Raw genomic sequence first — 23,452 nt, forward strand, 5'->3', positions numbered from 1 at the left:
TAATCATGTAGCTGTCAACTCTGTTGCCGACAGAAATCTACGGTCGGGATACGCCAGCGATCGCTATACAGGTGGGGGTGAATACCACAGCGCCATCTGTGGTCAGGTACTCTAGTACTTCTTGTCAACACCACCTCAATTTTTTCCTCGGTCCACTGGTTCTCTATGGGGAGGAAGGGTGGGTCAATTAAATCATGATTATCGGGTAAGTATATTCAAAAATTTATTTTACTAATGAAAATAACATTTTTCAATATTAATCTTACCCGATAATCATGTAGCTGATTCACACCCAGGGTGGTGGGTGGAGACCAGCATACATGTTAACACAGAAGCTAAGTATCCCGTATTTTATTTTATTAGTTATTCAAAAATAACATAAAATAAATAAGTACCTGGTAAGGAAGACGACTTGAACCGTTACTCTGCCTTTATTAAGTACGTCTTTCTTACTGAGCGTAGCGGTCCTCTTAGGATGCTGAACGACTCTTAGGTGCTGAAGTATAAAGGGCTGCAACCCATACTAAAGAACCTCATCACAACCTTTAACCTCGGCGCTTCTCAAGAAAGAATTGACCACCCGCCAAATCAACAAGGATGTGGAAGGCTTCTTAGCCGACCGTACAACCCATAAAAAGTATTCAAGAGAAAGGTTAAAAAGGTTATGGGATTATGGGAATGTAGTGGCTGAGCCCCCGCCTACTACTGCATTCGTTGCTACGAATGGTCCCAGGGTGTAGCAGTTCTCGTAAAGAGACTGGACATCTTTGAGATAGAATGATGCGAACACTGACTTGCTTCTCCAATAGGTTGCATCCATAACACTCTGCAGAGAACGGTTCTGTTTGAGGGCCACTGAAGTAGCCACAGCTCTCACTTCATGTGTCCTTACCTTCAGCAAAGCAAGGTCTTCTTCCTTCAGATGAGAATGTGCTTCCCTAATCAGGAGCCTGAATAGGTAAGAAACTGAGTTCTTAGACCTTGGAAGAGAAGGCTTCTTGATAGCCCACCATAAGGCTTCTGATTGTCCTCGTAAAGGTTATGACCTTTTTAGATAGTACCTAAGAGCTCTAACTGGGCAAAGTACTCTCTCCAGTTCGTCCCCCACCAAGTTGGACAGGCTTGGGATCTCGAACGACTTAGGCCAAGGACGTGAAGGAAGCTCGTTTTAGCAAAAAACCGAGCTGCAAGGAACATGTAGCCGTTTCAGATGTGAAAACTATGTTCCTGCTGAAGGCGTGGATCTCAGTTACTCTTTTAGCTGTTGTCAAGCACACGAGGAAAAGAGTTTTTAATGTGAGGTCCTTAAAAGAGGCTGATTGGAGAGGTTCAAATCTTGATGACATAAGGAACCTTAGGACCACGTCTAGATTCCAGCCTGGAGTGGACAACCGACGTTCCTTTGAGGTCTCAAAAGACCTAAGGATGTCCTGCAGATCTTTGTTGGTGGAAAGATCCAAGCCTCTGTGGCGGAAGACCGCTGCCAACATACTTCTGTAACCCTTAATCGTAGGAGCTGAAAGGGATCTTACGTTCCTTAGATGTAACAGGAAGTCAGCAATCTGGGTTACAGTGGTACTGGATGAGGAAACTGCATTGGCCTTGTACCAGCTTCGGAAGACTTCCCCTTTAGACTGATAGACTCTGAGAGTGGATGTCCTCCTTGCTCTGGCAATCGCTCTGGCTGCCTCCTTCGAAAAGCCCCTAGCTCTTGAGAGTCTTTCGAAAGTCTGAAGGCAGTCAGACGAAGAGCGTGGAGGTTTGGATGTACCTTCTTTACGTGAGGTAGACGTAGAAGGTCCACTCCTAGAGGAAGAGTCCTGGGAATGTCGACCAGCCATTGCAGTACCTCTATGAACCATTCTCTCGCGGGCCAGAGCGGAGCCAACCAACGTCAGCCGTGTCCCTTTGCGAGAGGCGAACTTCTGAAGTACCCTGTTGACAATCTTGAACGGCGGGAATGCATACAGGTCGAGATGGGACCAATCCAGCAGAAAAGCATCCACGTGAACTGCTGCTGGGTCTGGAATCGGAGAACAATACAACGGGAGCCTCTAGGTTATCGAGGTAGCGAACAGATCTATGGTTGGCTGACCCCACAGGGCCCAAAGTCTGCTGCAAACATTCTTGTGAAGGGTCCACTCTGTGGGGATGACCTGACACTTCCGGCTAAGGCGATTTGCCATGACATTCATATCGCCCTGAATGAACCTCGTTACCAGCGTGAGCTTTCGATCTTTTAACCAGATGAGGAGGTCCCTTGCGATCTAGAACAACTTACACGAATGAGTCCCTCCCTGCTTGGAGATGTAAGCCAAGGCTGTGGTGTTGTCAGAGTCCACCTCCACCACCTTGTTAAGCTGGAGGGACTTGAGGTTTATCAAGGTCAGATGAACCGCCAACAGCTCCTTGCAATAGATGTGAAGTGTCCTTAGCTCCTGATTCCATGTTCCCGAGCATTCCTGTCCGTCCAAAGTCGCACCCCAGCCCGTGTCTGATGCGTCAGAGAAGAGACGGCGGTCGGGTTTCTGAACAGCCAAAGGTAGACTTCCTTGAGAAGAAAGCTGTTCTTTCACCACGTGAGAGTAGACCTCCTCTCTTCGGAAACAGGAACTGAGATCGTCTCTAGCGTCATGTCCTTTATCCAGTGAGCCGCTAGATGATACTGAAGGGGGGGAGGTGGGGTCTCCCTAACTCGATGAACAGTGCCAGCGATGAAAGTGTCCCTGTTAGACTCATCCACTACCTGACTGAGCATCGGTTCCTTCTCAGCATGCTCTGGATGCAATCTAGGGCTTAGTATCTTTGGGGCCGACGGAAAAGCCCGAAAAGCTCGACTCTGAAGATCCATACCCAGGTAGACAATGGTCTGGGATGGGACGAGCTGGGACTCCTCAAAATTGACCAGGAGGCCCAGTTCCTTGGTCAGATCCATAGTCCATCTGAGAATCTCCAGACAGCGACGACTTGTGGGAGCTCTTAAAAGCTAGTCGTCTGACGGAGCCGGACACAAGATCATGGTACTGCTGCACAGTCTGTGAACTGTCAACCATGGGGAAGCGAGGAAGTACAGTGACAACCCGAAGCTGTCTAGACTGTCTGGGTCGTACAGACAACTCCTTATCGGGTTGCTGAGGTTGCCGCACTGCGTCACAACAAGACACTTCTGCTGGTTGTTGAACGTCTTCCCAGTGACACACTGACTCCGTAAACAAAAAATCCTCTAACAAGGACTAAGCTTGGACTGCATGTCTTGCAACACAGCTCAAGGTCTATGGGAGCAGGTGTGGTAACAGACGGGGTTAGCGACTGAAGTGGAACCATTACCCTCCCTGGAAGCATGCTATGCTTAAATAAAAGTCCATAGGAGGCTAAGCAGCTAAAGGCTCCTCTCCAAATGACAGAGTCCTCAAGGGAAAATCAGAAGGAGGGAGAATAGCACTTGCTCATCTACAGGAACCATATCCGAGAAAAGCTAAGTTCTCTCAGTGAGGGTTTCACTGGTGCAAAAGCAGCAGACTAGAAGGCAACGTTATGAAACTGCTTGACAGTCTAGTGAGTTGGCAACAACCAAAGATGTGTGACTGAGAAGCATGCGGTAAGGTATGCAGAGCATGCTGTGTGTAGAGCATGCTGTAAGGTAAGCAGAGCATGTTGCATGGCGTGCGGCTTATGCTGCATGGGATGAGGCTCATGCTGCATGGGATGAGGCTCATGCTGCATGGGATGAGGCTCAAGCTGCATGGGATGAGGCTCAAGCTGCAAGGGATGAGGCTTATGCCGCATGCGTTGAGGAGGATGCCGCATAGTATGAGGCTCCTGCCTCATGGGTTGAGGCGGTTGCCGCATAGCATGAGGCTTTGCCTCATGGTTTGAGGAGGATGCCGCATAGCATGAGGCTCCTCATAAGCATGAGGCTGCCTCATGGGTAGAGGAGGATTTTTTAAAGAAATCTGAACCTGACACTAATCTAGCTGTCCGAGGATTTACCTGGTGAGACATCAGTCTCTTTACCAGCGAGTTTTACCAGATTTCCCCGGGCCACCACGTGACACAATTGGTAGTAATTCATACAAATTACCCCTAATGAGTCAATATGGATAAATATCAACACAACATCGTGTTCAAATAGAAATAAATTTCTACCTCATACTTGGGATCGAACGCTAGCCCCTTCTAATGAAAGGCCAGGTCGAAACCAACCATGCCACGAGAGCCCATTCAAGAGTTGAGGTTCTTGCCTCAAGAGTGGAGGTGGCTGACTCATAGCATGAGGTTCCTGCCTCAAGAGTTGCGCTTGCTTCAAGGGTTGAGGTGGCTGCGCAGAGAGAGGCTCTTGTCTCACGAGTTGAGGTTCTTGAGGTGCTTGCCTCGAGAGTTGAGGTTCTCGCCTCGAGGAAAGTGGAGGTGGCTGCTGCGAGAGTTGAGGTGGCTGCCTCCAGGATGGTAGAGGTTGTCGTACCTCAAGAGGTTGCTGCCTCGAGGATGGTTGTAATGCAAGATACTCCTGCCTCAAGGGTAGAGGAGGTTGTTGTAAAGCAAAAGGCTCCTGCCCCCATTGTTGAGGAGGTTGCCGCGTGGCAAGAGGCTCCTGCCTCAAGGAAAGTGGAGGTTGCTGCACAGAGCTGGTATCTGGCAACTCCCAATGCGGCAGCTCACGCATGGAGGTAGCTTGAGGAACCTCAACATCATACGTCTGGCAGGCTGGACTGCGTAGAGGTGGAGGAGCGCTCGCAGGAGGAGGTGTGTTAACCTTCTCTGCCTGAAACTCCTGCATCAACACCGCAAGCTGAGACTGCATTGTCAGCAGCATAGACCACTAGAGTTTAAGAAAGACAACAACAAACGGAGCTACTGTCCGTTGAAACTGAGGGTCTAAAACAGCTGGTGCGGCAACAGACGGAGTTACTGTCTGTTGCGATACCACCTTGCCTCTCTGGGAGGTGTGCAGTTGTCGTACTGCAGCAAGTCCGAACTGACCCAGTGCTAATGGCACCACCTAGGAGTTGGACTTGCGCGGAAGGGACCGACTTGCACTTAAAAGCTGCAAGATTTGGTCCATGGTTTCTGCGAGAAACCTCTTCCGCAGACGAGGAATAAATGGGCTCTCTCGTCTTTGTGTGGGTGGGGTGATCACGTCGGCTACGTGAGTTGGTTACACCCGAAACCACGGAGGGAAACGTCTGTTCGTCGATCAAGGCCTGCTGAACCCATAAGTCCTTCGACATTACTTCTCCCCTGGGCTTGGGAGCTTGTAAGAGGTCCCAGACTAGGCGAACAACTGGCACGAACAGACGAACCCTCGAACGCAACACTGTAACACTTTGCGCTTATCACTTATCACTTTTGATTTTCTGTTTGCACTTATTTCACTGAACTCGAAACTTTAAGTGGTTTGTACCTGAAACACGCAATTCTATCCTTCATTAAAAGTTAGTAATTGCGAAAACAGTATTACAATGTAACAGAAAAACATAATGAAAGATAAATAATTCAGTGGCTGGAAAAGAGATTAAACACTAGATCAAATAAACTACGTTTAAAATCTCTCACCGCATAAAGTCTGAGAACAAGAATAAAACTCTAGAAACGTTTACCTTCTTCCCCTAAAGAGACTAGGGAGAAGAGCAAAAACGATAACAACGTTACCCGCTTGAACGAAACGTTTATCCTCCTCTCTCTCCCTCCGTCTCTATCTCTCTCTCTCTCTCTCTCTCTCTTGACTTAGCACCTGAGAGAAGAGCCCAATTATATATATCGTTAAAACATATTATTGTTAAAGGAAAAAAACTGAAAGGTTTCCCAAATAAAAAGTTCCTTTATAGAATAGAACCATTTAAGCTAAGAAAGAATGAACAAAACGCTAGAATCGGTTTACTCTTACTACAACGTGACACCGTGATAGACTCTCTCTCTATCGTAACGATAGAGCGCAAGTTGAACGTTCTGAACGTCAACAACTGCAGAGACAAAACAAAACGTTAGTTCAACTTTGAAAACAGTACAAGACTATCAAAGAAATTCTTTCAAAAACATTAAAATAGCATAATATGTTAACAGGTAAAACGAAATGACGGGCTCAAAGTTAATTAACTTCGGTTCCAAGAAAAGACCGCCTACTATTAGGAAAGGTCGAATATAAACAAATATAAAAATTAATTTTAATAAGTTTATAATAAAAGGAAGTTAATCAAAGAGGCCTATAAAAGGCGGAGAGATATAAAATAAATCTATAACTTTGTTAAGCAAAATTAAGAGAGTCTATACTCTCTTCGACACCAACACTTCCGTCTAAGGGAAGGGTCGGCCATTTAAAAGTGAAAGAGTTCATACTCTCTTCGTACCAAAATTAAATAAAAAATTAAATCAAATTAATTCCAAAAACTTGCTAAGCTAATGATATAGCTTCCTGAATAGCGAAGGCTAAACTCTAGAGCAAATACATCACCAAATCGTGAGCAATAACTCCAGAATCAACAGCGTATCCATGTAGGTCTAGCCGGAGGCACGACAGAGGAAAAATTGAGGTGGTGTTGACAAGAAGTACTAGAGTACCTGACCACAGATGGCGCTGTGGTATTCACCCCCACCTGTATAGCGATCGCTGGCGTATCCCGACCGTAGATTTCTGTCGGCAACAGAGTTGACAGCTACATGATTATCGGGTAAGATTAATATTGAAAAATTAATAATAATAATAATAATAATAATAATAATAATAACAAATCTTTGGCATCAGTTGACAGACTTGAAACCACTTCTGCAAGGTGAGCCTTATGATTAGTCTGCCTCTTGTATAAAATATCACAAAGAGCACGATGTTTTGTGTGTGCATAGCAGGACTGTTACTGACAGCCGACCAACCATCTAATTTTACCATAACACTCTCCCCATCTGTCACTGACATAACTATATGCCTTCTCAGTGATAAATTACGCTCAAGGGTTTTTCTTCCCTAATACAAATTTTACAGCGGTCATGCCACCACTAATGGCTACCAGTCCTAAGTTCCAAAATTTATCTTCATCTTGATGAACTCTACTACGTATTTAGATAACGATTGTTTTCAAGGGAAGAATATGCAATTATGGGGAGACTGACCCCTTTATTATTATTCAAAGATTAATTTATTCCCATCATAACTTTTTCTTTTACTGTACAATCTCATATTACAGATTTTCTTAAAGAAACAGATTAATATTTGGAAAATGTTAGTCAACATCTGAGATAATGTTAGTCAACATCTGAGATAATGTTAGTCAACATCTGAGATAATGTTAGTCAACATCTGAGATAATGTTAGTCAACATCTGAGATAATGTTAGTCAACATCTGAGATAATGTTAGTCAACATCTGAGATAATGTTAGTCAACATCTGAACGAAATCACGCACAATGTAACTAGTAGTTGTTCCAGCACTGAATACAAACCTTTCAAGTTTTTCATTAAAAATTCTTCAATGAATGACTTATCCTACTCAAAAAAAAAAGACACCCAGAGAGATATAAGTATTCAAATTGTCTTTAGCTAAGCACTAGCATGAATAGAAGATAGAATCAAAATGAAATGAGTATTGAAAACCTGACAGATATCTTGGGAAGAACTGGACTGTTGACCAGTCAACAATCACATAAGTGGTGAGGCTCTTAGTCTCTGTAGGATTTAAGCAGCCATACGCATGGGCTAACCATCCACATTTTTAATAGCATCAGTCACGGTTTGTAATCTGGCAGAAGGTTTTTAAGATCACATACACTTGCAGTCATCAACCACAGTCCTTGGCGGTGGGCATAACCTTTGACTAAATAGTCCAACTGCAAGGCGGCAGCAATTTCCACAATTATTAGCAGTGGGCCTTATAGCCTTTTGCTAAAAAGCAAGACTGCGAGGAAGCAGCTGTCCTTTTAGTTGCTTTCTATGACATGCAGGATGTTCGGTGGTAGTATTCTTACACCCCTACCATAAGGCACAGATTGAGAGGGAGGCAGAGAATTAGATGACAAGATTAGGTGAAGGATGATATGGAGAGAAGAGGTTTAGTGGAAGAGGATTCCTTTGATAGAAGGCATTGGAGAGGGTGCTTCAGGAAACCGACCCCTTAATGTACGGATAACATTGGAATAGAAAAAGAGGCATGTGTAACCTAGGAATTGCACAGATACACAAATAGGCTATGCAAAAGTATGGAGGCTGTGTTAATTTAGCTTATAAAATAAAACAAGACAAAAAGCATCAAAGCATATTACTCACAGTTGGTTTCTCTATTTCCCTTTTTGCAAGAGGCTGACGATGAGATATCGTTGCTTCATACTGCTGAACTAACTCCATTTTGGTGTCCGCTAGCTCAATTTCTAATCCATCAACTTGATCAACAAGTTCAAAGCAACGCCGACATAACGATGTGCTATGTGCCTTATAGAGTGTAAGGCCTATCAAACGCCCTAACATCGCAGATAATTTTCGCTGGCTTACAGACATTGTCGCCTTGTATAGATCTATAATTTCAGAAGAAGCTTCTGGTGCTGGAAGGCTTTTATCACAAATGAGACACCAACACTTTGACAAATTATGAGCATTTGCTATATTTTCCTCCACATCACACTCTCTTTCTAATCCCAGTATCCTGTCATGGCCTTCAATCTCTACTGTCACTTCCTCTACAACTCCAGTAAGTCCTGTTCCAGTTTCTTGGGAAGCATTACCTATATTCACAGAAACTTCAGAAAGCATTTGTTGTTGCTGTTGCTGTTGTTGTTGTTGTTGTTGTTGTTGTTGTTGTTGCTGTTGCTGTTGTTGCTGCTGTTGTTGCTGTTGCTGTTGTTGTGTTGCTTGCTGTTGAACCACTTGCTGCTGGTGATGAACAAGCTGTTGCTGATGGACAGTATGATGCATAGTTATCTGCTGGGCACCAGCCATCTGCGACGTCATTGTTGCCATTGTGGCATCCATGGGCCCGTGTCGAGTTCCGACTACCATCGCGTGCGGACCTTCGGGCATTAATAAACGATTATGTGGTCCCTGCTGAGAGGCTTGTTGCTGGGCAACCTGTTGAGCAGCAGTCTGTTGACCACCTGCATGATGGGTGGCAATGGGATGACCTGTAATGTTCATAGCATACATTCTTCTTTGTTCTTCAAAGTCCATTTTGATATGTGATGTTACCTGCCAGGGAAAGAACTGAATGAAAATGATGGACCACCAGATATATACGTACGTACATACATGATAAATATTGTATACCCTATATATATTGTAGAGACAAAATGAGTCAGGATTCACTCAGTATAGTATCTGAATTTCTCTATGTCGTTATTGCATCTGACCATCAAATATATGTGTATGTGTATGTGTGTGTATGTGTGTGTGCGTGCATCCGTGCGTGTGCACACCCATGTGTGTAACTCACAGGAACACTGTACTAAGTGAATCCCGACATCATCAATATGGCTAAATTATTAAGAGATTTATATAATACAGTATATATGGTACAGTCACTATATGAACATACCTATAAAGTTTTGTGGAAAAAACAGAAAAGCTACAAATTTTTAACGTAATATGACAAATTCGTAGATAATTTGTATTTTTCCTAACTATACAAACCTTAGCTATTTAATAGGGGTATTACTTTCGGCGTAGCTGAAATGACGAACCATTAATTTTTAACGAGGGTTAACTACCCACACCGCTAGTTAGCAGGGGGTTGGGAGGAAAGCTCGCTACCGCTCCCCCTCACACACCTGTCATTGGAGGTAGGACTTCAAGGGGGATAGGGCTGGCAGGCAAGTTTGGTTAAATAGCTACGGTTCGTATAGTTAGGAAAAATACAAATTATCTACGAATTTCTAATTTGTTCTGTAACTGGAATACAAACCACGCTATTTAATAGGAGGTGACTCACCCATTAGGAAGGGTGGAGGTCCAAGCAAGTCTGGCTTTTTGGCTTTACCCAGGGGCTCCTTATCTGAGTGTGTGCACTCAAGAAATAAGGAGCCCATGCACCTAGCTAAAACCTTGCTACGCAAAGTTTGCAGCCTACGAAAGCTGTGTGTGAAGGTATGTAGAAGTGTGACTCGTCCTAGAAAGTTGTTCCGAAGTTCTTTAGATGGAAAACTGTGCGCTAGGACTTTCCCAATACCACCTCGTCAGGGTATGGGGACGCAACAGTATTAATCTTAATACTAGGTACACAAGGGAGCATGGTTTACCTGCAGTGGTTTGAGGTCAGCTATGCAGAGAACCCAGGATGCGGCTTTCCCCAAGAGTGGGGATGATGAAGAAAAGAATAAGGGCCAGTCAAACCTTTTCATTCATGCAGACTAAAACCAGGTAAAAATGCCCTCAACCTTCTGCTACTTGTCCAATAAGGAGCTTGAGGTTTTAAACCAGCTGTTGTGCAGCCACCCCAGGACCGATAGGAAACGTATTGAGTCTCCTGTGGGTCACATCTTGCAGGTACAGTAGTGGGATGTGAACGTGTTTTGACGTTTCCACACCCCAGCTTGAAGAACCTGCGTCACAGAATAATTTCTTTTAAAGGCCAGGGACGTAGCTATGCCCCTTGACATCATATGCTCTGGGGAGACGTGACGGAGGAGGGTCTGGATTCAGTGCAAGGTCAATGACCCTGCGAATCCATGCAGAAATGGTATTCTTGGAGACCCTCCTCTTAGTCCTTCCTGTGCTGACAAATAGTGCTGGCACACAAGGACGGGCTGCGGTTGTTCTCTTGAGGTACAGCCTCAAACTCCTTACTGGGCATAGTAAGAGATGGTCTGGGTCATCTGTTATAGTACGGAGACTAGAAATCCGGAAGGAGTCGAATCGAGGATCCGCTACTCCCGGGTTCTGAGTCGTAGCAATAAACTCAGGGACGAAGCTGAACATTACCTCTCCCCATCCCCTTGAATGGGCGATGTCATATGAGAGATCATGAAGTTCGCTGACTCGCTTGGCCGAGGCCAAATCTAGCAGGAACGCCGTCTTCCAAGTCAGGTGGCGATCGGTTGCCTGGCATAATGGTTCATACGGAGGTCTCTTTTGAGAACTCGAACCACGTTCCATGGGCGAGGTCTCACTTCTGACTAGGGGCAGGTAAGTTCATAACTCCGTATGAGTTGAGAAAGTTCTAGCGATGAAGAAATGTCCATTCCTTTCAGTCTGAAGGTGAGGCTTAAGGCTGAGCGATAGCCTTTTACTGCCGAGACTGATAGGAGCATTTCTTCACGCAAATAAACGAGGAGCTCTTGCTATTGCTGGAATAGTGGCATCGAGTGGAGAGATACCCCTTCCACGACACCAACCACAGAAGACTTTCCAATTAGCCTGGTAGACTGCTGCTGATGATTTTTGCAGATGTCAAGACATCCTAATCGCAACTTGTTGCGAAAATCCTCTCTCAGAGAGGAGATGCTGGATAGTCTCCAGGCGTGAAGTCGTAGCGAAGCTACGGCTTTGTGGAAGATGTTGGTGTGTGGTTGTTTGAGTAGATTGTGTCGGGGAGGGAGTTCTCTTGGTGGCTCCATTAGGAGTTGCAGAAGGTCCGGGAACCATTCTGCGTGATGCCATAGCGGAGCTATGAGGGTCATTGAAAGATTGACCGATGTTCTGGTCTTGTTGAGTACCCTCCTCATCAGACATAACGGGGGGAAAGGCGTAAGCGTCGATGTTGTCCCACCGTTGTTGGAAAGCATCTTGCCAGAGAGCCTTGGGGTCTGGGACTGGGGAACAGTACAGCGGGAGCCTCAAGTTCAGGGCCGTTGCAAAGAGGTCCACAGTCGGAGAACCCCACAAAATCAGGACTTTGTTGGCTACTAGATGATCCAAAGACCACTTGGTACTCACTATCTGAGATGCTCTGCTCATGTTGTCGGCGAGCACATTACTTTTGCCTGGAATGAAGCGTGCCGATAGTGGTATCGAGTGGATTTCGGCCCATCCCAGTATCTCTACCGCTAGATGGGATAGTTGCTGCGAAAAAGTACCTCCTTGTTTGTTGATGTAAGCCACTACTGTGGTGTTGTCGCTCATCACCACCACAGAGTGACTTGCCAGGTACTGTTGGAACTGTTGAAGGGCCAGAAAGACAGCCTTCATCTCTGGGAAATTTATGTAGAGGTACTTTTCTGACTCTGACCAGAGGCCTGAGGTCGTGTGGTGCAGCTCGTGGGCCCCCCACCCTTTTTTTGAAGCGTCTGAAAACAGCATCAAATCCAAGGCGAGGACGAGAAGATCCACTCCCTTTCATAGATTCTCGTCTGTCACCCACCACTGTAAGTCTGTCAGTTCCGCAGGTCCCATGGGGATATGGATGTCCCGGGAGTCGTGTGCTTGATCCCACCGGGACTTGAGTCGCCACTGGAGGGAACTCATCCTGAAGCAACCATTGGGGACTAAATGGGCCAGTGATGAAAGGTGACCGAGGAGACGTAGCCATGGTTGGGCTGGAAGTTCTTCTCGTCTGAGAAAAGGTCTTGCAACCTTTCTCAGCCTTGCTATCCTGTCGTCTGATGGGAAGGCTTTGTGGAGAATGGTGTCTACAATCATGCCTAAGTATACCAGTCTTTGAGTGGGAAGCAGAGAGGACTTCTCAAGTTTTACCAAGATCCCCAGATCCTGGCAAGGTCTCAGAAGTTTGTCTAGGTGTTGAAGAAGGGTTGACACTGAGTCTGCTAGGATTAGCCAGTCGTCCAGATAACGGAGGAGACAGATGCCAATCCTGTGTGCCCAAGATGATACTAGAGTGAACACTCTGGTGAAGGCTTGTGGTGCTGTGGAAAGACCGAGGCACAGCACCATGAACTGGTATATTCTATTGTCTAGGCTGAATCTTAAGTATTTCCTTGAAGAAGGATGGACAGGGATCTGGAAGTACGCGTCCTTTAGGTCCAGTGTGCGCATGAAGTCTTGCGGTATTACTGCTAGTCTGACCGTGTCTGCCGTCTCCATGCTGAACGGAGTTTGTTTGACAAACTTGTTCAGAGCTGAAAGGTCGATGACTGGTCTCCAGCCTCCAGATGCCTTCTTTACAAGAAAGAGTTGACTGAAGAAGCCTGGGGATCCGTCAAGGACCTCTTGGAGAGCGCCCTTCTTCAACAGGGTCTGGACTTCTGCCTGAAGGGCTTGCCCCCTTGCCAATCCCATGGCAAGTGAGTTCAATGACACTGGATTCCTGGTCAGGGGAGGTAGAGATGTTATGAATGGGACGCGATGCCCTAGACTGATCACGGAGATTGTCCAGGAATAGGCCCCGAGTTGCTTCCACCTATTTGCGCAACTCTGTAGGCATCCCCCCACTGGTGGAAATGCAGGGGGACTGCCTATCCTGGGGTTTGCGGCCTTGGCTGCTTCCTCCAAGATTTTTACCTTCCCTGGAGGACTTTTTGTCTGGGCTTAGACGCCGTTGTCTTCGCTGCAGTTGTCGTCGTTGTGGTCTTGGTTGGACGGGACTGCTGTGGTGCTGGAGGTTTATGGGGCTTAGATGTTAAAGCCCTATGGAGGAGGGAGTCTTGATGAGACTTCCTCCACCTCTCAGCAGCATGTTCCACATCCTTAGGCTCGAACAGAAGAGACCCCTCTATGGAGGAATGTCTGAGCCTATTGATCTCAGCACTAGGGACCTTCTGGTGGAATCTCTCAGCTACTCCACCCCGACGTTTCAGGATGGTATTTGCCCACAAGTTCGAGACTTTGGTGGGCAAGAAACTCGATCGTGCGAGTACCTGAGAGAAAAGTTTCCATAGCTTTCCTGGTATGTTCCTTGGAGAAATCCTCAGATCGTATCAGGATACCTAAGGTCACCAACCAGATATCAATCCACGAAGTAGCTTTCATAGCACACTTCGTAACGTTCTCCTGGTTGAGGATCTCGGCTGCCGAGAACGAGACCTACCAGTTGGAGTCTCTCTCAAGAGGGACTCCCCTGGTTAGCTCTTCCAGAGAGTGGTGAAGCGAAAGAGCTAAACTAGGCTCCTCCAGGATCTCGAAGTACCTCCTCTGCTGTACGCGAGGAGGTGGGAGGAGCTTGTTCGTGGTACCGGAACGGTTGGAGGAGGACATCTCGGAGAGCTGCTGGCCGATCTTGTCCCTGGTACTCTTTACCCCTTGAGACCAAGGCAGGGCTGCACTGGTCTTAGAGGGTTTTTGAGTACCAAAGACACGGTCTAGGACCGTGTCATTGCCCTCTCGAGGGGGATCTCCCGGTCAGAAAACCCGTTGAGAACCCTCATTAGAGTCAGAACCTGCCAGAATGCATGTACTGACTCCTGCTGGTCTCCTCCTGCTGTAGAACTTGCAGCGAAGTCTCCTTCTATCCCCAAAGGCTCTTAGGGAGAGTCACAGACATTCCGAGTGGCTGGCTGGCTCCATCCTAGCCCTAGTGGAGGACTTTGGCAATATTTTGGAGTCTTTAGATTCCTTCCAGGGAAGGATGTAAGACTCCAACATCGATGAGTGTGGCATGTCCCTTCTATTCTCGGACTGTGAGGAACTCTCAGCGGGAAGAGAGATTTCCTCCATTGGTGCGATGGGGGAAAGTCTCTTTTCACGTGGTTCCCTAGGTGACGGGAGATCTTCGTCCGAAAGGGATGGAGAGTTAGTCTTGAGAAATAGGAGGAACTTGCCTCGATGGTCTGCGTGGAGTCAGTTTCGCCCTCGGGGAAGTGACCACATCCAGAACTCCTCTTTTCCTCTCCAAAGGGGTAGAGAAAGCCATGGTTCCATGTCCTAGATCAGACAGGACAGGCTTGAAAGCCTGGGTTACGGCTCTGATCAAGGCATTGAACCAGGGCTGCTGGCTGACAGACGCACTGTCAGACATACCCGCTGAAGGGAAAGGAACCGCAGGTTTCTTGGGAGGAGTTACTGGAATGGGTGGGTTTGCCTTAGGATGTAGCTTTGGGATCCTGAACCCTTCTGCATGTATCCCTTCTCCCACAATGCGCGGGGGTATGCGCTTGGTGGGAGGGGAATGAGGCGATGGCGACCTTACCGGACGTCATTCCTTTTGATGCGCATGCTCGTGTGCGGGAGAATATTGGCGCTCACGCAAGGGAGAATAATGGTGCTCGCGCGAGGGAGAATAATGGTGCTCGCGCGAGGGAGAATATTGGTGCTCGCGCATGGGAGACTGTTGGGGCGTGCGTGCACGGGAGAATATTCGCAGGCGCACATGAGAATCACGATGTGCGAGCGGGCGCGCGGGAGAGTGTTCGCACGCGTCTGTAGAAGAATTAGTGCGGGCCCGTGGGCGCGCAGCAGAATCATGATGGGTGCGCAGGAGATTGTTGACGCGCATCTATAGGAGAGAGAGGGTGCGCGTGTATCTGTGTGTGTGCGCGCAGGAGAAAGATGGCGCGCAGGTGAGCACAAAGCTGGTGAGCGCTGGCGCGCCGGTAAAAGTTGGCGCGCAAGTGAGGGCAACAAGATTTATTGCCTCACCTACGAACTTGCGTGCAGGAGAGTGATAGTGCGCAAGTGTTGACTGGCGCATTAGTTGGTGCGCAAGATGACGCTCAGGAGAGTGTGATGTGGGGCACACATGTTGGCGCGTATGAGAGCGCTGTTGGGCAGGAAAACGTTGGCACGCAGGTAACTGGCACGTAGGTGAACGTTAGCGCGCAGGCAACTGGCACGTAGGTGAACGTTGGCGAGCAGGTGAGTGCTGGCGCACAGGTGGGCGCTGGCGCGTAGGAGATCGTGGACGCAGGGCGCATCAATGCAGAAGAGCTCTGGCGCGCAGGAGATAGTTGGCACGTGTGCGCATGTGGGCGCACATGACGCGTAGGAGATCTTTGATCTTGTTGGCATGTAGGCGCATGTTGGCACATAAGCGGGTGAGGTTGCTGCCCCATGTAAGGGCAAGCAAGATGAGTGGTGCACCAAAGCATTGGTGCCTGACGAGCTGCTAGTGAGCGCTGGTCAGGGTGCATGGGCACGTGGAGCGCAGTACGATGACGCACAATAGCGCACTTTGGTGGAGCCTTGTTAGGCCCATGCAGGAACGGCGGTAGAAGGTCGGCAGGTCTGTGGGATGGATGGTCAACGTGTCCTTCAAAAAGGACGACCATCCACCGAAGGAGATTGCGAACGATCTGCAGAGAGGTCCAGGACCGAAGTCACAAGACTGGTTGCAGGTGCAGTGATGGACGATCGGTCTAGAGGTTCCTCTGCGGGAGACTGCATAGACGACGTTGAACCGAAGAGGCGCTTCCTCACCGCAGGTGAAGGAAGGCCTCTAGGGCGAAGAGGAAGGCGAGCCTTCCGACAGATGCGCCCTCTGGGGGCCGTTGGATCAGCAAGCTGACCGTCAGCATTCCTCCGAAGAGGAGTCTCTGTAAGTGAACTCCCCCGAGGGAGAGAAACTATCAGGAGAGACTGATGATGAACTTAGTTTCCCCCTCGGAGGATGGTCAGGAACGGGGGAAACTAAGCCGGCAGCTAACGTAGAGTCTGGAGTGGCAGAGGAGATGAGTGAAGCCACATGAGACACAACAACGTCGACAAGTGTCAGGGGATCTACCACTGACGGTGACGATGACTGCTTGACAGAAGCACCCATGCGGATGAAATCAAGCAAAGCCTCCTTGGAGGGCGAACCCGTGAGTGCCAAGGAGGACCAAATCTGAAATACAGAAGTTAGTGACAAGGCTTCCCCCGGGGGGAGAGTTGAGCTGCTTCGCTAGGGGAAGCAACCTCATCTCTCGAGACCCAGGGTTGGACAGAAATAAATCGGTCTATGCTACTACTCAACGGTCTCTCGAAAGAGACCGACCAAGTAGGAGCTTTGGAGGAGGTTTGGGCGACAGTAGAAGAGGCCTTGGGTTTTTCTTCCTTCAAAGCAACCTTCGAAGGAGAAACATGTCGCTTGGACCTCTTCTTCCGCCGTCGCGAAAACCTCTCCCACTGGGAAGAAGACCAATCCCTACACTCACTTCACTTGTTGACACTATCACACCGTTGGCCTCTGCAAGAAGGACAAAGGGCGTTAGGATAGGTCTTGACCGCCGACATGAATGTTCCACAAGGGCGGTCGGGAAGATCAGGGCAGGGGCTCATGGTCGCAGAAGCCAACTTCACACACACAGTCTAAGAGAAAAGAAAAATCAAAAAGCATTAATGGCTTCCAATTGTCGGCGAGGATGAAGAGCGGCAACGTCCGTTCACCATCTAAGCCGAAAGCAAAGTGAGCTCAATCACAGGTGTGTGAGGGGGAGCGGTAGCAAGTTACCCTCCCTACCCCCCCACTAACTAGCGGTGTGGGTAGTTAACCCTCGTTAAAAATTAATGGCTCGTCATTTCAGCTACGCCGAAAGTAATACCTCTATTAAATAGAGTGGTTTGTATTCCAGTTACGGAACAATTGTATTTTTCCTAACTATACAAACCTTAGGCAAGTCTCACCGGTTCATAAGGTGTCCTTTTCAGAGGACATAAGTCCTTGGTAACATCCCAGGGTGGTGGTCTCACCTTTATCCACCGAAGAGGAAATATCAATTTCTTTCAGCATAAAGACCTGGCTCAAGGTTGCGCGAGAACCTGTTACCGCTGATACTGAGCAGTTTTCTCTTCGGAGGCAAGGTAAAAATTCAGCTATTAATGGGATAGAGGCTCTGAGAGGAATAAAACTCCTCCCACAACACCCAATCACAGAAGATGGCCCACTTGGCTTGCTACACGGAAATTGAAGACTTCTGGAGCCATCCCGAAATTTCTTGCGAAACCTTGCGTGAAAAGCCTTTCACCAAGAGGAGATAACCCCCATGCATGAGGATGCAGAGATTCCATCGAGCTGTGGAATATCTGGACATGTGGTTGGCACAACAGTCCAGGGAGAGGAGGCAATTCTCTCGGAGTATCTATCAGAAGTAGAAGGTCCGGATACCATTCAACTTGGGGCCATTTCGTGGCTACTAATGTGGAAGCTTGCGGAGCTGTTGAGAGACCAAAGCAGGGCACTTTGATTTGGTACACTGCTCACTACGACAAAAAGGAGGTACTAACTGAAGTCATGATGGATTGGGATCTGGAAATACACATCTTTTAAGACGATCACCCTAATGAAATCTAATGGCCTGATCGCTGCCCGACTATGCTTGAGTCTCCATCTTGAACGAGATTTGACAAACTCGTTCAGGGCTGAGAGGTCTATGGCTGGTCTCCAGGCTCCAGGTGCCTTCTCTACAAGAAAGAGTCTACTGAAGAAGCCAGGGGAAACGCTGTCGACATATTGGATATCGCCCTTCACCAGCATGGATTGAACTTCTGCTTGAAGGGCCAACTCCTTAGCCAATCCCTGGCAGTTGGGCGGTGACTTCGCTGGTGGTTGATTTAGAGGAACGGGAGAGTTGATGAACAGGAAGCAGTAACCAGACCGAAGAACACCCACAGTTCACTGTACCGCCCTGTTACACCACCACCTCATCCTTCGAGGTTGCAGGCATCCTCCACAGGTGGCATTGTAGAAGGACTGCCATCCTTGACGGAAAAGCTGTCCTTGCTTTCCTCTCTCACGTATATTATGCCCTTGACCCTGTCTGCTCTGAAAGCACTGCTGTTGCTCTAGTCCATGCTTAACTTTAGAAAGGGTGGGATGAGGGTTGTTCTTAAGGGCAGGAAGTAGAGGTGGACTGTGGCCGACAAAAGGACACAGCTCAGTACAGAAGCCAGTCCTGACTTGCCTTCCTCCACTCTCAGCTGTTATCTCTACCTCCTCTGTTTGGAACAGAAAAGGACCCTTCATTGATGCATTGCGGACATTCATAGCCTCTCACCAGCCAATTTGCTTGGGGAACTTGAAGGCCATGGTGTTATACCTCTTCAAAACCCAGTTTGCCCACTGGTTGGTCAAAAATTTGACAGCTTTGGCCTGTCAAGATGACATTTTTAAAACCCCTTACAGTAGTCAGGGACCGCCAAGTATTCCTTATCAGCCAAAAAAAGCCCATTGCTGTAAAAGTGACATGCTGTGCTGTCAGACAGTCCACAAGGATACCTAGAAACAAAGGGAAACTGCGGAAAGCCTCCAAAATGAGGTAAAACTGTACTTCCTCTGCCATGAAAAAAGACGGAGGAATCAACAGGGAGAATCTCCCTGCCAGTAGAGAATCGTTCCTTGCAGAGCCTATGAGTCTGCCTTATTTAGGGTGTCCGTGGCCAGAATTGACCATGGGAGTTCTAGCCAAGGTCTGGTGCCCCCCTTGGTGCATGACACAGCCTGTCAACTGCTGCTTTTCTTTCCTTAGACAAAAAGCAAGGGGCCTCCAAAAGACCATTTACTCAATGCATACAGGCCAACACCTGGAAAAACATGGATTCTGACTCACCTTCGGTATCAGGGGCCTTGGGTACGGCTGACTCAGGAAGGGTACCGTCAGAAGTGTCAGTCATGATCAGAGGCAAAGTCTTCCTTCTCCGACACTGTACCCAGAATAGGTCTGGATCCAACATCATGATCTCCCAGGGAAGCTCGAGAATCCCTTTCTTGCACGCGAAAAACTCTGAGCTTTGGTAATAACCAAAGATCCTTCCTTTCTCCGAGACATGGTAGATCCTTCGGTTTCACGGACTCCAGTGCTCAGAATCATTATCATCATCATTAATTGCTAGGCTATAACCCTAGTTGAAAAAGCAGGATACTATAAGCTCAGGGGCTCCATCAGGAAAAACAGCCCAGTGAGGAAAGGAAACAAGAGAAAATTAAATATTTCAAGAACAGTTACATCAAAATAAATATCTCCTATATAAACTATAAAAACTTTAACAAAACCAGAAGATGAGTAATAAGATAGAATAGTGTGCCCGAGTGTACCCTCAAGCTAGAAAACTCTAACCCAAGACAGTGGAAGACCATGGTACAGAGGTTATGGCACTATCCAAGCCTAGAGAACAATGGTTTGATTTTGGAGTGTCCTTCTCCTAGAAGAGCTGCTTACCATAGGTAAAGAGTCTCTTCTACCCTTACCAAGTGAAAAGTGGCCACCGAACCATTAAAGCGCAGTAACCACTTGGGTGAAGAAGAATTGTTTGGTAATCTCAATGTTGTCAGGTGTATGAGGACAGAGGAAAATGTGGAAAAACATTCGGTGTGTGTGTGTGGGCAAAGGGAAAATGAACCATAACCAGAGAGAAGAATCCAATGTAGTACTATCTGGCCAGTCAAAGGACCCCATAACTCTCCAGCGGTAGCATCTCAACAGGTTTGGTTGCCCCAGACTGGCCAGGCCCAGTAAGAAAGGTAAAGGTAAAGGAAATGCTAAAAGTAAAAGCATTGTTCCCCTGTCCCTGGCATAACCCCAATCTCTGACCCAGTGCCAGTGCTCCCACCCCTTCCCCTGTGTTTGCCACCCTGACCAATGTACCAGGGGCTAAGAAGAGGAAGAAGTGTGAGCATTTTTCTTCCTCTCCTCGTACCCTTCCTCTGACTCCGACTCTTCTCTTCAGCTGAAGAGGAAAAAAAATTTGAAGAGGTCCACGACAGCCAGTCATAGTTACAGGGACAGGGCTCCCCGTGACACCAACTCTCTTTCGGGAGGGGTGGATGGCAACTGTAGAATCACCCTGAGGCCTGTGTCCTGGTAACCTGGGTCGTGGCTACCCCGGTTACCAAGGCTGGTTGGATGGCCGCGCCTGAGACGACTGTCCCGGTAACCACCGGTGACAGAGGTGTGCAGTTTCATATACAGTCCTTTCCAAGGTGAACACGAGTTACAGCAACCTCCATCTCCCTTCCTTCCTGAATGTGGGATGTCAGCTCCTCCCTCCTTCGCAGAGTGGCTCTCGATGATTAGGAGGGTACCAATCAACATCGTACACAAGAGCAGGCATGCTCTAAGTGAAAAATGTGGGGTGGTAGGAGTACACAGGGCTTAGGTTGACACTCTGCCTTAACCCTTGGCGCCAGAGATCCAGCGTGCCTCGCCAAGTGACAGCACGTCACATACCAGATCTCCTCTCATTGCCAAATGCTTGCCCAGGCCTTCGACAGCCTCCGATTACTTACTTGGTTCTAACCTGTAGACAGAACGGTCATACTCATGGTGGGGAATAGATTCCTACTGAGTGTGCTGCCTCACCCCTGTGGCAGAGGACAAGGATGCTAAGGGGCAGGATGACTTCATTCTCTCTTCATTGTTCATAAATGACAAGATCTATTTTACTAATCTCAAGAGATCTTATATTTTAACTAGTGCTTCTCATATATAGTTTATTTGTTTCCTTATATCCTTTCCTTGTTGCTTAGATAATAATAGTAATACAGCAATAGGAACAAAGCCAGATTAAGAGGCAGTAGAGCAGTGTGTCTGTAATGAACTTCATCAGAAGCCAAGGAGAAGGTTACTCACCTACTACTACAATACTACTACTACCAACTTATTAAAAGTTTAAACAGCTGTTCCAACTTCACTGAAGTCACACTCTTATTAAAAGACGATGGTTTATGTCTGTGTACGAACAAATTCATTCATTGAATCCTGTGTGAAGGGTCTAAGGTCAGAGACTGAGAAGGCAGTACTTTCTGCCCCAGACTCTTTTTAAGACAAGAATGACCATCAACATACAGTACTGACTAATGGGTTACCCTTCTCATTATTATTATTATTATTATTTATTACTTATTACTAATTTATTATTTATTTATTATTTATTGTTTATTATTATTATTATTATTATTATTATTATTATTATTATTATTATTATTTTTATTATTATTCCTAGCTAAGCCACAACCGTAGGTGGGAAAGTAAGATGCTATAAGCACAAGGGCTCCAACAGGAAAAAATAGCCCAGTAAAGAAAGGAAATGAAGAAATAAATAAACTCCAAAAGAAGTAAAGAACAATAATATAAAATATATTATGAACAGTATCATTAACATAGATCTTGCCTTTACGGGTATAAACTATAAAGAGGCTTATGTCAACCTGTTCAATATAAAAACATTCGCTGTAATTTTGAACTTTTTGAAGTTCTGCCGATTCAACTGATTGGGATGATTATTCCATAATCTGGTCACAACTAGAATAAAATTTCTAGAATACTGTGTAGTATTGAGCCTTATGATAGAGCAGGCCTGACTATTGGAATTAATTGCATGCCTAGTATTACGAGCAGGATGTTAGTCTCAGAAGATCTGAATAAAAAGGATGGTCAAAATTATGAAAAATCTTGTGTAACCTGCATAAAGAACAAACTGAATAATGGTGCCAGAGATTAATATCTACATCAGAAATAAGAAATTTACCAGACTGCAAGTTCTTGACCAACAAACTAAGTTAAGACTCAGCAGCTTAAGCAACAATAATCATAACAAGGCACAGATTTAGGCAGTAGCTTTTTAGACTAGCTAAACCCAAGACTTTTCCAATTTTCTTATCATGAAATTCAATTAGCCCAAGATGCTTCCTCCAACAAGCTCCAACCGAAGAAGTCGGAAAGATGGCTTCACTATTATTATTATTATTACTTGCTAAGCTACAACCCTAGTTGGAAAAGCAAAATGCTATAAGCACAGGGGCTCCAACAGGGAAAATAGCTCAGTGAGGAAAGGAAACAAAGAAAAATAAAATATTTTAAGAAGAGCAACAAGGTTAAAATGTTATTTTGATTATAAAATAAATTTTTGAATATACTTACCCGGTGATTATATAGCTGCAACTCTGTTGCTCGACAGAGAACTCTACGGAAAAACTCGCCAGCGATCGCTACACAGGTTGCGGGTGTGCCCAACAGCGCCATCTGTCGACCAGATACCCAGTTCTCAATGTAAACAAAGACTCAATTTTCTCCTCGTCCCACTGCGTCTCTATTGGGGAGGAAGGGAGGGTCCTTTAATTTATAATCACCGGGTAAGTATATTCAAAAATTTATTTTATAATCAAAATAACATTTTTCAATATTTAACTTAGCCGGTGATTATATAGCTGATTCACACCCAGGATGGTGGGTAGAGACCAGTAATATATGTTTACACTTTTATGAGCTAAGAGTTTTTTATTTCATTTTAGAAGTTATCAAAATAACAAAAACAAAATAAATAGGTACCTGGTAAGGAAGTCGACTTGAACAATTACTCTGCCTTTTAAGTACGTCTTCCTTACGGAGCCTCGCGATCCTCTTAGGATGCTGATCGACCCCTAGGATCTGAAGTATCAAGGGTTGCAACCCATACAACAGGACCTCATCAAACCCTAATCTAGGCGCTCTCAAGAAATGACTTTGACCACCCGCCAAATCAACCAGGATGCGAAAGGCTTCTTAGCCTTCCGGACAACCCAAAAAAACAACAATAAAAACATTTCAAGAGAAAGATTAAAAGGGTATGGAATTAGGGAATTGTAGTGGTTGAGCCCTCACCCACTACTGCACTCGCTGCTACGAATGGTCCCAGTGTGTAGCAGTCCTCGTAAAGAGACTGGACATCCTTTAGATAAAAAGACGCAAACACTGACTTGCT

General features: G+C 46.5%; 1 protein-coding gene across 5 annotated transcripts in view; it reads right to left on the minus strand.

The window, feature by feature from the left end:
• LOC137631814 (uncharacterized) overlaps nucleotides 1-23,452 on the minus strand; it is a 167,287-nt gene that overhangs the window by 116,942 nt on the left and 26,893 nt on the right. For all 5 annotated transcript variants that reach the window (XM_068363807.1, XM_068363810.1, XM_068363809.1 and 2 more), the window contains exon 2: nucleotides 8,252-9,163. In XM_068363807.1, coding sequence (XP_068219908.1) covers nucleotides 8,252-9,145 — 894 coding nt within the window. In that variant the 5' untranslated portion in view covers nucleotides 9,146-9,163. The remainder of the gene's footprint in view (nucleotides 1-8,251; nucleotides 9,164-23,452) is intronic.

Source organism: Palaemon carinicauda, chromosome 40 (assembly GCF_036898095.1).
Source record: "Palaemon carinicauda isolate YSFRI2023 chromosome 40, ASM3689809v2, whole genome shotgun sequence".
Taxonomy (NCBI): Eukaryota; Metazoa; Arthropoda; class Malacostraca; order Decapoda; family Palaemonidae; genus Palaemon; species Palaemon carinicauda.